Source organism: Equus asinus, unplaced genomic scaffold (assembly GCF_041296235.1).
Source record: "Equus asinus isolate D_3611 breed Donkey unplaced genomic scaffold, EquAss-T2T_v2 contig_197, whole genome shotgun sequence".
NCBI lineage: Eukaryota > Metazoa > Chordata > Mammalia > Perissodactyla > Equidae > Equus > Equus asinus.
The window spans coordinates 1838279-1851403 of record NW_027224846.1 but is presented as its reverse complement, the minus strand read 5'-3'; the positions used below and the strand labels follow the sequence as shown (position 1 = coordinate 1851403).

The 13125-nt window shown below is 48.7% G+C and overlaps 1 protein-coding gene across 1 annotated transcript; it reads left to right on the top strand.

The window, feature by feature from the left end:
- Positions 1-257: 257 nt before the first annotated feature.
- Positions 258-3019, top strand: LOC139043294 (ral guanine nucleotide dissociation stimulator-like). The gene is made up of 6 exons (XM_070503526.1): positions 258-453; positions 897-971; positions 1558-1590; positions 1965-2086; positions 2292-2383; positions 2718-3019. The coding sequence occupies exons 2-6, from the start codon at positions 954-956 to the stop codon at positions 2777-2779; spliced, it is 327 nt and encodes a 108-aa protein (XP_070359627.1). The 5' UTR covers positions 258-453; positions 897-953; the 3' UTR covers positions 2780-3019.
- Positions 3020-13125: the final 10106 nt, after the last annotated feature.

Sequence of the window (13125 nt, the reverse complement as noted above, 5' to 3'; positions counted from 1 at the left end):
TAGTGCAGACCTCCCAGCGAGGTGCTACCATCCAAGGGAGGACAGGAACGCAAGGAGATTTGTGCCGGCTCCTCCTCGAGAGGTGAGGGGAGAGCAGTGATGACACACAGATGACTCTGAGTGCTCAGGAGACTCCTGGAAGCAGGTGACATTCTCCTCACACTTTTCAGCTGAGGAAAGAGGGCCAGGGAGGCCTGGGCAGGCCCAAGGTCACACAGGGCTGAGTCCTGGAGCTGGGACTGGTCTAGAATCAGAGCACCCTGGAGGTGGGAGCAGCAGAGGCAGCAGGGGACTGGAGCCGATGGCCAGGGTCTGAGATCAGGGGCCTTGGGGGACATGCGGAGGGGAGTATGGGCGCACTGACCCTGTCCTCGGCCCCGACAGGAGGCGACCTCCGTGTTAAAGACTGCAGAGAGGGCCCGCCAGGGAGCCCAGGAGAGGCAGCGGCAGCAGGTGAGGGTGACTGTGGGGGAGGGGCCTAGGAGTCAGAGGAGAGGGGGCTCCCCCTCCCAGCTGGAGACCTCCCTCAGGAGAGGGGCCTTCCTCCTCAGGCGAATCTGCTGTGGCTGCCAAGCATGACGGGCCTGCAGTGGCAGTGAGCAGGAGGAGGCCTGGAAGGGCTGGCAGCAGGGCAGATTTGGGGTGGGGAAGGGCAGGGGCCACTGCCCCTGGGAGGGGCCAACAGCCAGCCCTGGGACTTGACTGATGGAGTTTGGTGTTCCTGGCGGGGAGCGGGGGAGGGAATTGTGTGTGTTGGGGTGTCCCGAGGATCCTAGGCTGCTCTGTGTGGGAGCATGGGGTGGGCAGGAGGCTGGGCTGAGGGGTTTCAGGGGAAGGTTCATGGGGGCACCTGAGAGCGGGAGCTCATCACCATGCCCATCCCGATGGCGGCACAGGGTGTCGTCCCCTCCCTGGTGACGTTCTTCCATTCCCTGGAGCTGCTGGACGTTACGATGGAGGATTATGTGGAGGTGAGTGAGCCCGGAGGTGGGTCCTGGGGCTCAGGCTCCTGAGGGTGGGGAGGAGAGAGTCCTGTCCTGAGCCCTGAGCTCTCTGCGTTTGGCAAAGGTCCTCTCAGCAGGGCCTCCAGCCTCATGTGGGAGTTGGGGTGTCAGGCCCATCTCCCCAGTGGGTGATGCAGGCTCTGCATAAGCCACCGTCCAGGTTCCCTGGGCTGCTGAGGCTCAGAGCTGCCTGACTGTGTGGCCGCAGGAGGTGGTGTCTGAGCTGGACTCAGCGTCTCCCTCTGGCCCTGCCAGTGAGGGAAGAGAAGTCGGGCCCCTCCCAGTCAGGAAGCACATCAGAGGCTGAGCTGTCCCTTCCTGCCTGAGGCCTGAGTCTCCCCACGTGTCATCAGAGAGGGTTGGGTCACAAGGTCTGTTGCCTCAGTTGCTCTGCGCCCCCTGCTCTGGAGCCCAGAGACTGGCCCAGGTCCAAGTCCGGGCTCTGGATGGGCCTGCCCACTGGCAGTAGTGCAACATTGCAAGAGGTGTGGACGGGGGCTAGTGCTGGCCCCAGGGGGCTGTTTCTGATGGACTGCGGCTGTCTGCTTTCCAGGGCAATGTGCTCAACTGTCGGAAATGGAATGAGGTAAGCGGCTGCGGCCTCCCGGTGGGGAGGGTGGGGGTTGGAAATCAGAGACCCCCCCCGCAGTGGGCAGGACCCCCTCTGGCCCAATCCCCAGGGTGGAACATTTATTTGCCCACTTCGATATACAGAGCTAGGGATCCTATGGCATTGGCGGGTGGGGGAAGGGCTGGCATCAAAGACTCCTTCCTGGAGGAGGAGCTATTTTGGGCCAAGTGTGAGAGCAGGCAAGCTCTGACTGGAATCGCAGGGAGGGAGGGCTCCCAAGTGGGCAAAGGCCCCAGACTGGCCCCTTGCCCCCTTCCTCACCCCCTCCACGAGCCCTGCAGGGTCCCCCACTCAGGCCCTGTGGGCATCCTGTGCTTGCTCTGTCCTAGCAATTCAAACTGATGGACGAGATCGAGCTGCTCCAGGAGGCTGCAAATCTGTACACCGTGCAGCCCGACGAGCACTTTGGGGCCTGGTTCCAGGCCGTGGAGCCCCTGAGCAAGGAGGAGAGGTGAGTCGGGTCAGGAGTTGGGGGAGGGCAGGGCAGCCTCTCTCTGCTGACCAGCTCCAGAGCCCATGGCCGTTGCTCCATGGTCAGCCCCTGATCTGACTGCATGGCGACCCCTGGGGCCCTTCGACCCCAGCTGCTGGCAGGCTCCAGGACGCACATGTGATGTGTGGCTCCTGAGAGCTCCCAGCTCCGCTCTGTCCCGTAGCTACAGCCTGTCCTGCCAGCTGGAGCCCCGATACCACTGGGTCAGAAAGATTCGACTCTTCTTCAAAGGCAAGAAGAACCGCTCAGGCCAGAGTGAGTGTCCAGACCGGCAGTGGCTGAAACCATGGGCTCAGGAAACATTCAGGCTGAGCGTGGGCCTGGGGAGGCAGACAGCTGGCCCTGGGTTCCAGCTCCACTGCTGAGCAGTCCCGTCCTGGGCGATTGCACTCACGTTTCTGGGACTGGTTTCCTCCTCTGTGAAGTGGGTGACGCTAAATATCAGCCCCTGTGTCAGGGACAGATGGGGTGCTGTTGGCTGACTGAGCACTGAGCACAGGGCTGGAGCACAGAGCGCAGTGGGGGCCGGGATGCGGTGTGCACTGTGGTTCCAGGGCAGGCCGCTCAGGAAATGCCTCTCTTTCTCCAGACACCAGACCCCCAACCAAGGGCCCAGTGGTGGTGGTCGATGACCCTCCTGAGACCAGCTGAGCTACAGCGGGGACACAGCGTTGATACTCAGGGTGCACAGGGCCACCTCCCCTGATTCTGATGAGGAGAACTTTGTGATCCGTTTCTTGGGGTCCCCTGTTGGCCACGAGGGAAGGCACCAACCCCTCTTCCCCCTCCCCCCTTTTGCCCAGCACCTATTTCCCTATTTGGCGGGGCCATATTTTGTTGTCAATGGTAAATGCTCCGTTTGAGTATTATATTAAATTGTTGCTTCTTTCTAATCCTGGGAGTGGAGGTGTGAGTCTTTCGCTCGCAGCGCTCATGGAAACCAGATCCAGAAACTCACATTCCTCCTCGAATTTAGAAATCTCCCAGAGTGAGCGGCTCAGTTTATGTGGAGAAGGGAGAAGTGCCAGTCCACTCCCTGGCTACTGAAGGACGTGCCCAAGTGCCCCTCCCGCCGAGAACAGGATCATTGCAGTGTGGTTCACCCTGTCCAGGAGCAGAGAGGGCCCCTCCGACCTCTTGGGACTAAGCGGTTGGAGGCGTTTTCTCAGGCAGAGCCACAACCACTAAGCTGGGCGTGTCTGTCAAACTAGCATGTGCCTGTCCCTAGCACACGTCCTGCCCAGGACAGTGGCTGCCTTTCGACACTCTGCCGGAAGAGGGAACATTTTCCCGGTTTCTCTTGCACACAGATTAGGACCTTGTTTTCTGATTCAGTCTCCGCAATGGCTTCAGCTCTAAGTGGGGAAAATACCGTCAAAAGCTCAAAACGTGCACATAGAGAGGACGAGGCCAGAGGAAGGTCCTGTGGACATGGACCATGGGCAGGCAGGACTCTTCCTTCTCGGGCCCACTAGGGGCTCCCTGTTCACCTCTGACCTAGACTGGATCCCCCTGGGCTTCTGGTCCCTGACTCCGAATACCATTTCCTGCTTGTTGCCTATCCAAGGGGAAAGCTGTGGGATGCAGCTTTTAGGGCCTCAGCCAGGTCTCCCTCCAGAAACCTAGTGCTCCCAACAATCTGTTCCAGAAAATATAACCAGAGACAACACTTTCCAACTCATCTTATGAGCCCAGCAGTACCCTAAAAGCAAAACTAGAGTTTAAAAGTAGGGAAAACTTGAGAACAGCAAGTATCAGAAATGAGCAATTACTGTCTTCTACAAATATTAGAAAACTGAAGCCAACAATGTAAAACAATCATACACCAGGACAAAGAGGAAATTTATTCAGGTATGCAAGGTTGTATCAGCATTCCAAAATCAAATCAATGTGCATCAATTCTGTGTTTGTGAGGCTGTATTCCTTTGAAGTCTTTGGAACTGTTGCTGTCTTTCAGACAAGTCTGAGTTTACATCAAAGGACATCAACTAAAAACAACTACAGTATAAATCTTTTAACAAATGAATTTGAGAGTCATACCCACAAACAGAATATTCTTTATAAAGAGCATTCAAACTAGATCTATTTTTTCTTTTTTAAGATAATGACTAGCTGGCATTATTGTTCAATCAGAAAAATACAACTCTGGGCAAAACTACTATTCCAATTCAAATAGACTTTGCTACTGTTAAAATTCCTATAGTATTTGGTGTTTGTTCTCAATAATCAGATATTATCTTGAATTTATATTCTTTTCAAGTGCCTAGATCTTGTTTCCACAATAAAATGGCATTCCACGGTTCAGAGTATGCTTTATATTATTCTCTTTCCCTTAGCACCAAACACATTGGTTTTTCTCACCTATAGAACAGTTGCCAACAACTTACCCAGAATCTGTTTTCCAAAACATGGCACAAACTATCTTGTCAGCTTTCTCTTGAGTTCTCTGGACCCTGCATTTCAGTCAATTAAACTGTTACATGTTCTCCCACGCATTATTTGTTTTCTTTTATTTGCTCAGAATACCTTCCCACCGCATCTCTTCTTTGTAAATGATATCTGTCTATCGCTTGAGGGTCACTCCAAGGAAAGCTTCCTGCAGGTGTACCACCAAACTGGCAGTCGTCTTCCCCTTTGGAATTCTTACATCATTTTGTCACTTGCTCTGTCTTCCTTCTCCCTCTGCTTGTCCCTTCTTGGTCTTCTTTACAGGCTTCTTTTCCTCTGTCCATTCCTCAATGCGCACTGAAATGTTAGACTTCCTCGGCATTCTGCCCTATGCCCTCTTCTCTTCTTGCTCTCCATACATTTCTTAAGCAATGTATTTCACTCCTGTGGCTCTAATGGTGACCAGTATGCTAATGAGCCTGGCCTAGAGAAGCTCTCTTGAGATTCTGACTAGCATATTTAACTATTCATTGGATATCTCTACCTGATTGTCTTTACAAGTATCTTAAGCTCAACATACGCACAACTGAATTCAAGACCTTTCCCCACCAAACCTATTCCTTCTTCAGAGAATTTCCTGTCTTAGAGATTGGAGCCACCATCTACCTAGTTGCTCAAACTAGAAACCGAGGAGTCATTCCTTCTATGGACTACCCCTCCTTGCTGACATCCACTGAGTTACTCGATCATGTTAAATCAGGCTCCTAAATATTTAAAAACTTTGTCCATCTCTCTCCATATAAATTGCCATTATTTCAGTCCAGGCCATAAGCACCTTTCCCCCAAAACACCATAAGGGCCTCCAGTCTTGGTCCTCCCCAGTGTAATTTCCACAATCCAGAGTAATCTTCTAAAATGTAGGGCAATTATGAGAACTTCCTGCTTAATATTCATCAATGGCTTCCCATAGAAGAAAAATGTCCAAATTCCTTAAACATAGCTTACAGAGCCCTCTGTAATAAGGGCTAACCTTGTCCCTGCCTATCTCTTCATTCTTCACTTGACATTCTAAACTTCAGGCATATGAAATTTCAGTTCTTCAAACTTGCCATGCATCACATCTCTGAGACTTTACATTCTGTATGCTGCCTTCTAACCCCACACCCCTGCTTTTTGCTCAGCAAACTCTATGTCAGTGTAAGAAGTCCTTCTTGTGGAAGCTCTCTTCACTTTGCATTCTTTTTTTTTTTTTTTTGGGGGGGGTGAGGAAGATTGGCCCTGAGCCAATATCTGTTGCCAATCTTCCTCTTTTTGCTTGAAGAAGATTGCCACTGAGCTAACATCTGTGCCAGTCTTCCTGTATTTTGTATCTGGGATGCTGCCACACCATGGTTTGATGAGCAGTGTATAGGTCCATGCCTGGGATCCGAACTTGTGAACCCCAGGCCACCGAAGGGGAGTGTGCAAACTTAAGCATTATGCCACCTGGCCGGCCCCCAGGATGCATCCTTATCATAGCATCTACCCCTTCTCACAGCATCCACCTTACTACTGTAATTGCTTGTTTAACTATTATCATTCTTTTATTTGACAAATATTCACTGAGAGTCCGCTATGTCACTGGTACTGCATTCTCCTCTGCATATAGAATTTAGTCAATTCAGGGTATTGTGTAAGCACATAAGGTATGTGGGAGACGGTCCAAGAAATGTCTCTTAATGACTTGCATTTCCATCTATTTCCCTACCAGTTTAAATTTCATAATCATTTCCGAGTTCTTTGAATTACCTAACACAGTGGATGGTAGATAAATATCTAATCTCATTAACTGTTGGATTTTAAACATATACAAACAATTTTTGCATTGTAAGAGGACTGCACCCAGCCATTACTTTCTACCTAGCAGAGTTTTTCTTTGATATCACTTTGGATATAATGGAGTGTAAACACTTAGGCAAACTTCTGCAGTGAAAAACGTGAGCCTCAGTATCAGAACAGTGTAATAATGCTGCCGCTTACTAGGCTGTGCCCATGGCCAAGAGCCTTAACCCCTCTGAGCCTCAGTTTCCTCATCTGAAAAAGTTAGTTACAAAGTCAAATGAGATATGAGAAAATAAAAGCATAGCACAAAATGTAAAGGGCTATCCAAATGCCATTATTACGATTGTTATTAGAGTGAACACAGATCAGGCCTCCCTGTCACTGGTCATCCCAGCTCTACAGGCAACGAGATTTCCAAATCTCATCCTTCACCTTCCCTTTATCATTTAAGAGGTAGGCTTCTGTACTTTAATAAACACATATTGATGGAAATGGTTAAAAAAAAAACACCCCACAACACCAGGAAAACCAAGCCAAAAAATTTAACAAGTAAATATTAAAGGGACAAGAGAGACAGAAGCACCAGCCTATGAAGTCTAGAATTTGGATATATGGACCAAAAAAAATCAGGCCACAATTACTTTTTTATTTTTATATTAACTAGAAGGGTAAGTGGCACAAAAGAGTAATGATCTGAATCACTTCTCAGTAAAATGGTAACCCACTGAGCTGCAAAGTCAGGAGATTGGGTTCAAGAACTAGTTTAGCTACGAACCTAACCACTAATCCCCAGGCAGTCTACCCACCCCACACTCTGGTCTTTCAGCTCCTGATCTCCTTGGCTCCTATCATCTTTTTTTCCACCCTATCTCAGCCACACACTCAGAAGGCCACAAATATCAAATGGCCACTCCATCGAGCCCAGCGATGCTACCATGCTCCTCTAGTATTACTATATACTGAATGTTTGTGTCTTCTCAAAATCCTTAGGCTGAAATCCTAACCCCCAACGTGATGGTGTTAGAAGGTGGGGCCTTTGGGAGGTGATTATGTGATGAGGGCAGAGCCCTCACGAATGGGATTAAGGCTCTTATTAAAAGAGACCCTGAGAGCTCCCTTGCCCCTTTTGGCCATCCATGGACCAGGAATTGGGCCCTCAGCAGACAGCAAATAGGCTGGCACCTTGATCTTGGACTTCCTAGCCTTTCGAACTGTGAGAAATAAATTTCTGTTGTTTAGGGGCCAGCCCCAGGGTTGAGTGGTTCGGTTCGTGTGCTCCACTTCAGTGGCCTGGGGTTTGCCAGTTTGGATCCGGGGTGTGGACCTATGATCAGGCCGTGCTGTGGCAGCATCCCACATAGAAGAACTAGAATGACCTACGACTAGCATATACAACTATGTCCTGGGGCTGTGGGGAGGAAAAAAGATAAAAGGAGGAAGACTGGCAACAGATGTTAGCTCAGGACCAATCTTCCTCACCAAAAAAGTATACTTAGAGAAAAAAAAATTCTTAAATTTCTGTTGTTTTATAAGCCTATGGTATTTTTATAACAGCGTCCCAGACTAAGACAAGTATGATTGCCTTCTGTCCTCCCAATGATTATTTTCTACTTTCCCTTTGCCCCTTAAACTGCCTACCCAAACATCCCTAGTCTCCTCTTACTGATCATGCTCATAATTCATTGAGAAAAAGTGAATCAATATCAGGCAGAAACTCTCTCACCTTCTAATCACTGAATCTACCCATCCACCTGCATCTCTACTTATACTCATTACCTTTCTTCCTATTACTGTAAATTTTATGTTCATATTTCTAAGCCAATACTTCATACAAGTTCTTTGGATCCTATTCCTTCTTGTTTCCTCAAAGACTTTACTCCTCTAATATACACATTCTCTGTTATACTATAATTTTTCCCCCTCTCTACTGGATCGTTCCCATCAGCCTTTTTATCCCCATCTTTAAGACCCTAATTTGACCCCACATATTCCTCTGTTACCTCCGTTTCTCAACTCTTCATAGTAAAGTATCTTGAGAAGTCTGTGCTATGTCCATTTCTTCACGTCACGTTTCGTCTTCATTGTGCTTGTCAGAGCACATCACCATATGTTGCCAAAATCCAATGGTCAGATCTCTTTATTTACGTGACTCTTCAGCATGTTTCAATACCATTGGCCATGCTTTGTTGTCTTGGCTTTTAAGTCATCATACTCTTCAGGTTTTCTTCACCAGATACTCCTTCTCCATCTCCTTTGGTTGCTTCTTTTCCTCGGCGTTACCTCTGATCATTGGAATACTCTACAAACACACTTTCTCTAGGTAGTTTTTCCTACATGCTGATGACTCTCAACTTTTATCTTTCGTCCCTTACACAGAACTCGACTCCCAAATTACTTTAGATTTCTAATAAGCACATCAAACTTAAGGTGAGCAAAACAAGAATATACCCCCCCCCACACACACACACACACACTATTTCTTCCCTAGTCTTTTCCATTTGGTAAAGGGCACAACCATCCACTCAAGCTCAAGATGAAAATCAGGAGCTCCCCTTTTTTTTCTCACCTCTATATTTAAAACATCATCAAGTCTGTAGGCTCTGCCTCCAAATCTATCTCACAGCCATCTACTTCCTACCGCTTTAGCCCAAGCTACTGTCCTTCCTTCCCTCCTGGATTACTGCAAGTGTCTTCTGCTACTAATCTGCTCCCCATCCCTATGACCCATTCACATGACAGGTGGAACAAACCTTTTCATAAAGTAATCAGATTACTCCCTTCCGAAACACTCTGTACTAGTTTCTCATCACACTTTACATACATTCCAAATGTATACCATGGGTATATTGCCATGGCTGATTCAGAGCACTACCTGATTTCGCCCCTCCCTATCTCTTCATGCTTATCCTGTACCGCTGTCTCTACATTCCAGCTACAGCGGTCTTTATGATGTTCCTTGAAAGAGTCAAGCTCTTTCATACCTTACGGCTTTTGCAATTGAAGTTCCCTTTACCTGAAATCCTCTGGCCCCAAATATTTCTGTGGCTGGCTTTTTTTAAAGATTTTTTAATTTTTTCCTTTTTCTCCCCAAAGCCCCCCGGTACATAGTTGTGTATTCTTCGTTGTGGGTTCTTCTAGTTGTGGCATGTGGGACGCTGCCTCAGCGTGGTCTGATGAGCAGTGCCATGTCCACGCCCAGGATTCGAACTAACGAAACACTGGGCCGCCTGCTGCGGAGTGCGCGAACTTAACCACTCGGCCACGGGGCCAGCCCCTGTGGCTGGCTTTTTTATATCACTGAGGCCAGCACAAATGTCAGCTCCTCAGAGAGGCCTTCCCTAACCAATCAATCTAAAGTAACCCCTCCCCTAGTCTTTCTCACTTCACACGGTTTTACTTCTTCACTGCACTCACCATTATCAACACTTCCTTGTTCATATATTACCTGTTTATTTTCTATCTTTGTTCACCAGAATTTAACCTCCATGAGAACAGGAATCTTACCAGTCTTCCTTACCGTTGTATTCACAACGCTTGGCAAAGCAGTAGATTCCTTAAAAAGATGTGACATATGCCCATCTCTGAGCAAGTCACTCAACTTCTCTGACTCATATTTGTGGGGCTACTATTGCTAGACTTAGCTCTGGGTGTCGGGATTACAAAGGTGAATAAGGCATGGCTCCTTGAGAATCTTATCCATTTATCTCTTCAACAAATATATACTGAATGCATATTTTACTATGTTCCAGGTCCTGTTCAATGTCATTATGTAGTTCCCTCTTCAGTAAAATGGAGTTTTGTTAACTAACTCTATCTCACAGAGTGTATAAACAGGATGAGTATGAAAATTATGCACAAAAAGAGGACTGCTATCAAAATGTTACCTTATATATTACTATCCCTGCACCTGCCTCTTTCTTTTTGTCTGGTAATGGGCAGGAGCTTATGACAAGAGAGAATCAACTGACAGAAACACAAGTATAAATTCTGGTACTCATAGAAAGTAACAAATATGAATAGCATTTCATAGGTTTTCATAATGTGCCAAACGACTAAGACGTTTGGCGCATTAATGTTTTAGATGTGATAGTAATCTGTTAATTTTCTGCATTTGTATTGCACAAATAACAGTTCTATTTACCTCCCTGCGAAAAACCAGGGAGTAGGGTGTGGCCTCCCTCAGTGCCACCGGGCCAATCGCCCTCTCCATCACTGCGTCTGATCTGTCACAGACTACAGGGCACACTTGGAGGGCGTCAGGGGCCTGGCGTGGGCCTGCAGAGCTCTTGGGCGGCCTCCTAAATGATGCGCCTGACACACGGTGCATGTGCAACAGCTGTCCCATCCTCTAAACGCACTGAGCTACAGCGCGGTCCACTGTGAGAAAGCCAACACCGGGAGCGGGGCAGGGTGAAGGAGCACGGAGGAGCGCTCTCCCTGCATCAGCAGCCAATCCTGGGCCACGTCTCCAGTCACAGGCGCGCGTGAAGGCTCCTGTGCAGGTATTCACTATTTGTACAACAGGCTGCGCTGAATAAAATGGATTGTGCGGTCTGGACTGACAGACCCGCTTTTTTCTTACTTGTGAGTACCTGTAAGACGAGAGAGAGGAGGCAGCGAACAGGAGCAGCGATGCGAGGGACGCGAGGGCGTGAAGGACCGAGTCGGGGGAGAGGAGGGGTCCGCGGCTGTGCCCCGCGTCGTGGGGAGAAGACGGGCGCTCCCTCGAATGGAGGGGGAGCGGCGTTCCCGCGGCCGCCGGAAGGGACCAGCGCGGGGGACGAGGCGCTGGTGCCCCGGGGCCTGGAAAGGGGCAGTGTCGAGAAAAATGGACCCTACCTACAATTCCTTTAGCATCCCCCGCCGCCCCAGGAGCGGCCCTGGCACCCAGCAACCGCCGCGGAGACCGCGCGCCGCTCTGGCAGAAGCCGCCAGGAGCGGACCTCTGCGAGGGTCACGGGGCCAGGCTGAAGGCCGCGGGCGCGGCGGGGGCGGCGGGGCGGGGCGGGGCGGGTGGCGGCGGCGGGGCGGGGGCGGGGCCTGAGCGGGCGGGCCGGCCTGCGGGGCAGGGGGCAGGGGGCAGGGGTCGGGGGTCGGGGGTCGGGGGCGGGGCCTGAGGGTGCAGGCCGGTGGGGGCGGGGCGGGGCTGGCGGCGGCGGCGCCTTCCAGTGGCTTGGCGGCCACCTCGGCCTGCGGAGGCCTGGGTTCCAGGATCACCTGGGACCGCCTGATGTGTTTTCAGTCTTTTCTGACTATTGACCTACTGGGTTATACAAGTCCAGGGACAGAGTTGACGTCACAGAGCCCGTTAGCCAAAAAACAGCGCCAGGGGCTGCACGTGCCAGAAGTAATTTATCAAAACTCAGATCGTATTTCCCCTTAAATCAGCTTAAGTATAGTGCAATCGTAAAAGGGCATAGTCTGTGGGGTCATGACCGTCAGGGTTCAAAGTTCAGCGCTGCCACTTTTTAGCTATGGGACCACCGGCAATTACATGATCTCTTTGAGCTTCGGTTTTCTCACTGTAAAGGATGTGGTGGTGAGAATAAATGAATTGATACCTGGCAAGTGTCTGGAATAGGGCTTGGTACAAAGTAAACACAATATCCTGTTATCAGTATAGAACCTTTGGCTTTTCCCCCCTCACAAAATAACCTTCATAGGAAACAAATGAAAGCAGAACTGCTCTGGTTGAAGGTGGGCCCAGAAGCCTTGATTTCTCAATCCCAAAGGTTGTCTATAAGGTTCCTCCAAGCTTCCTAAAATATAGACAAAAACAACTATTATGGGAGAATATCCAAACTTCTTAGAAGGACAAACTGCTCTTTTGTATCTAATTTTTCTTGTGATAATCCGAACTTTTCCTCCTGCAGACAGTACTCCTTTTTGCCTCTGTGTTTTTTCTAGTTTGTCTATCGGCAGTGTTCTCTTTCTCCTTTTCCTATTTATCACTTAAGATCTGATTCAGATTACAACTCTTTCTTGGGTGACAATGAGAAATTCTCTTTTCATTGTAACCCCCTCCCACCTTCAGCATGGTGTAGACATCTCAGCAAAGATGGAAAGTTATTTTCCTCCTTGTTTTAGAAGAGTAGACAAAGTCTTTTGTGCTTATAGGGTTAAACGCTTTGTTCTCATGGTAGGGAAAGGGAAAGCAGGTAGATCCCCAAGGATACTGGGAGGAAGGACCTTTGAGAGAAGTCCGATGACCTCCAGGGCACGGCTCTGTGCCTCAGATGCAGTGGACTGCTGGAGGTGAAGTGCTTCCGGGTCCATCTAAAGAAGTGAAGGGCACATCAACAAATGGCGTTTTGGAATTCTCACCAGGTCAGAGGGCTCAGGCCAGATTTGAGTTAGTCAACTAACACTTGTGATGTTACTTGCTCCCAAAATGGCATGAAGCAATTCCCACCTGCTACGGAGAACTACAGAAATTATTCATATAGAAATACGTTCAGAAATGTTTAAAAAATAATGTCCTTCATTTATTTAAGGACAATGTGATGAACATCTAATAATGGATTAAACAACATCTAAAGAAACATCTGATATTTTTTCTCGTAAAAAATTAACAGCAACTTAAAAATAATTAAATTGTTTATATTAGCATCAATGCCATTGAAAGCAAAAAACTTCTGAGGAACAAGGAGAACCTTATTCATGACAGCAGTTTTCAATAAATTTAATATGATGAAAATAGTTTTTTTTTTTAAAGATTGGCACCTGAGCTAACAACTGTTGCCGATCTTTTTTTTTTTTCCCCTGCTTTATCTCCCCAAATCCCCCCT

Coding starts and splice junctions, on each gene's coding strand:
- LOC139043294 (XM_070503526.1), top strand. Junction 1,591..1,964: donor ACTGTCGGAAATGGAATGAG/GTAAGCGGCTGC, acceptor GCTCTGTCCTAG/CAATTCAAACTGATGGACGA. Junction 2,384..2,717: donor GAAGAACCGCTCAGGCCAGA/GTGAGTGTCCAG, acceptor CTCTTTCTCCAG/ACACCAGACCCCCAACCAAG.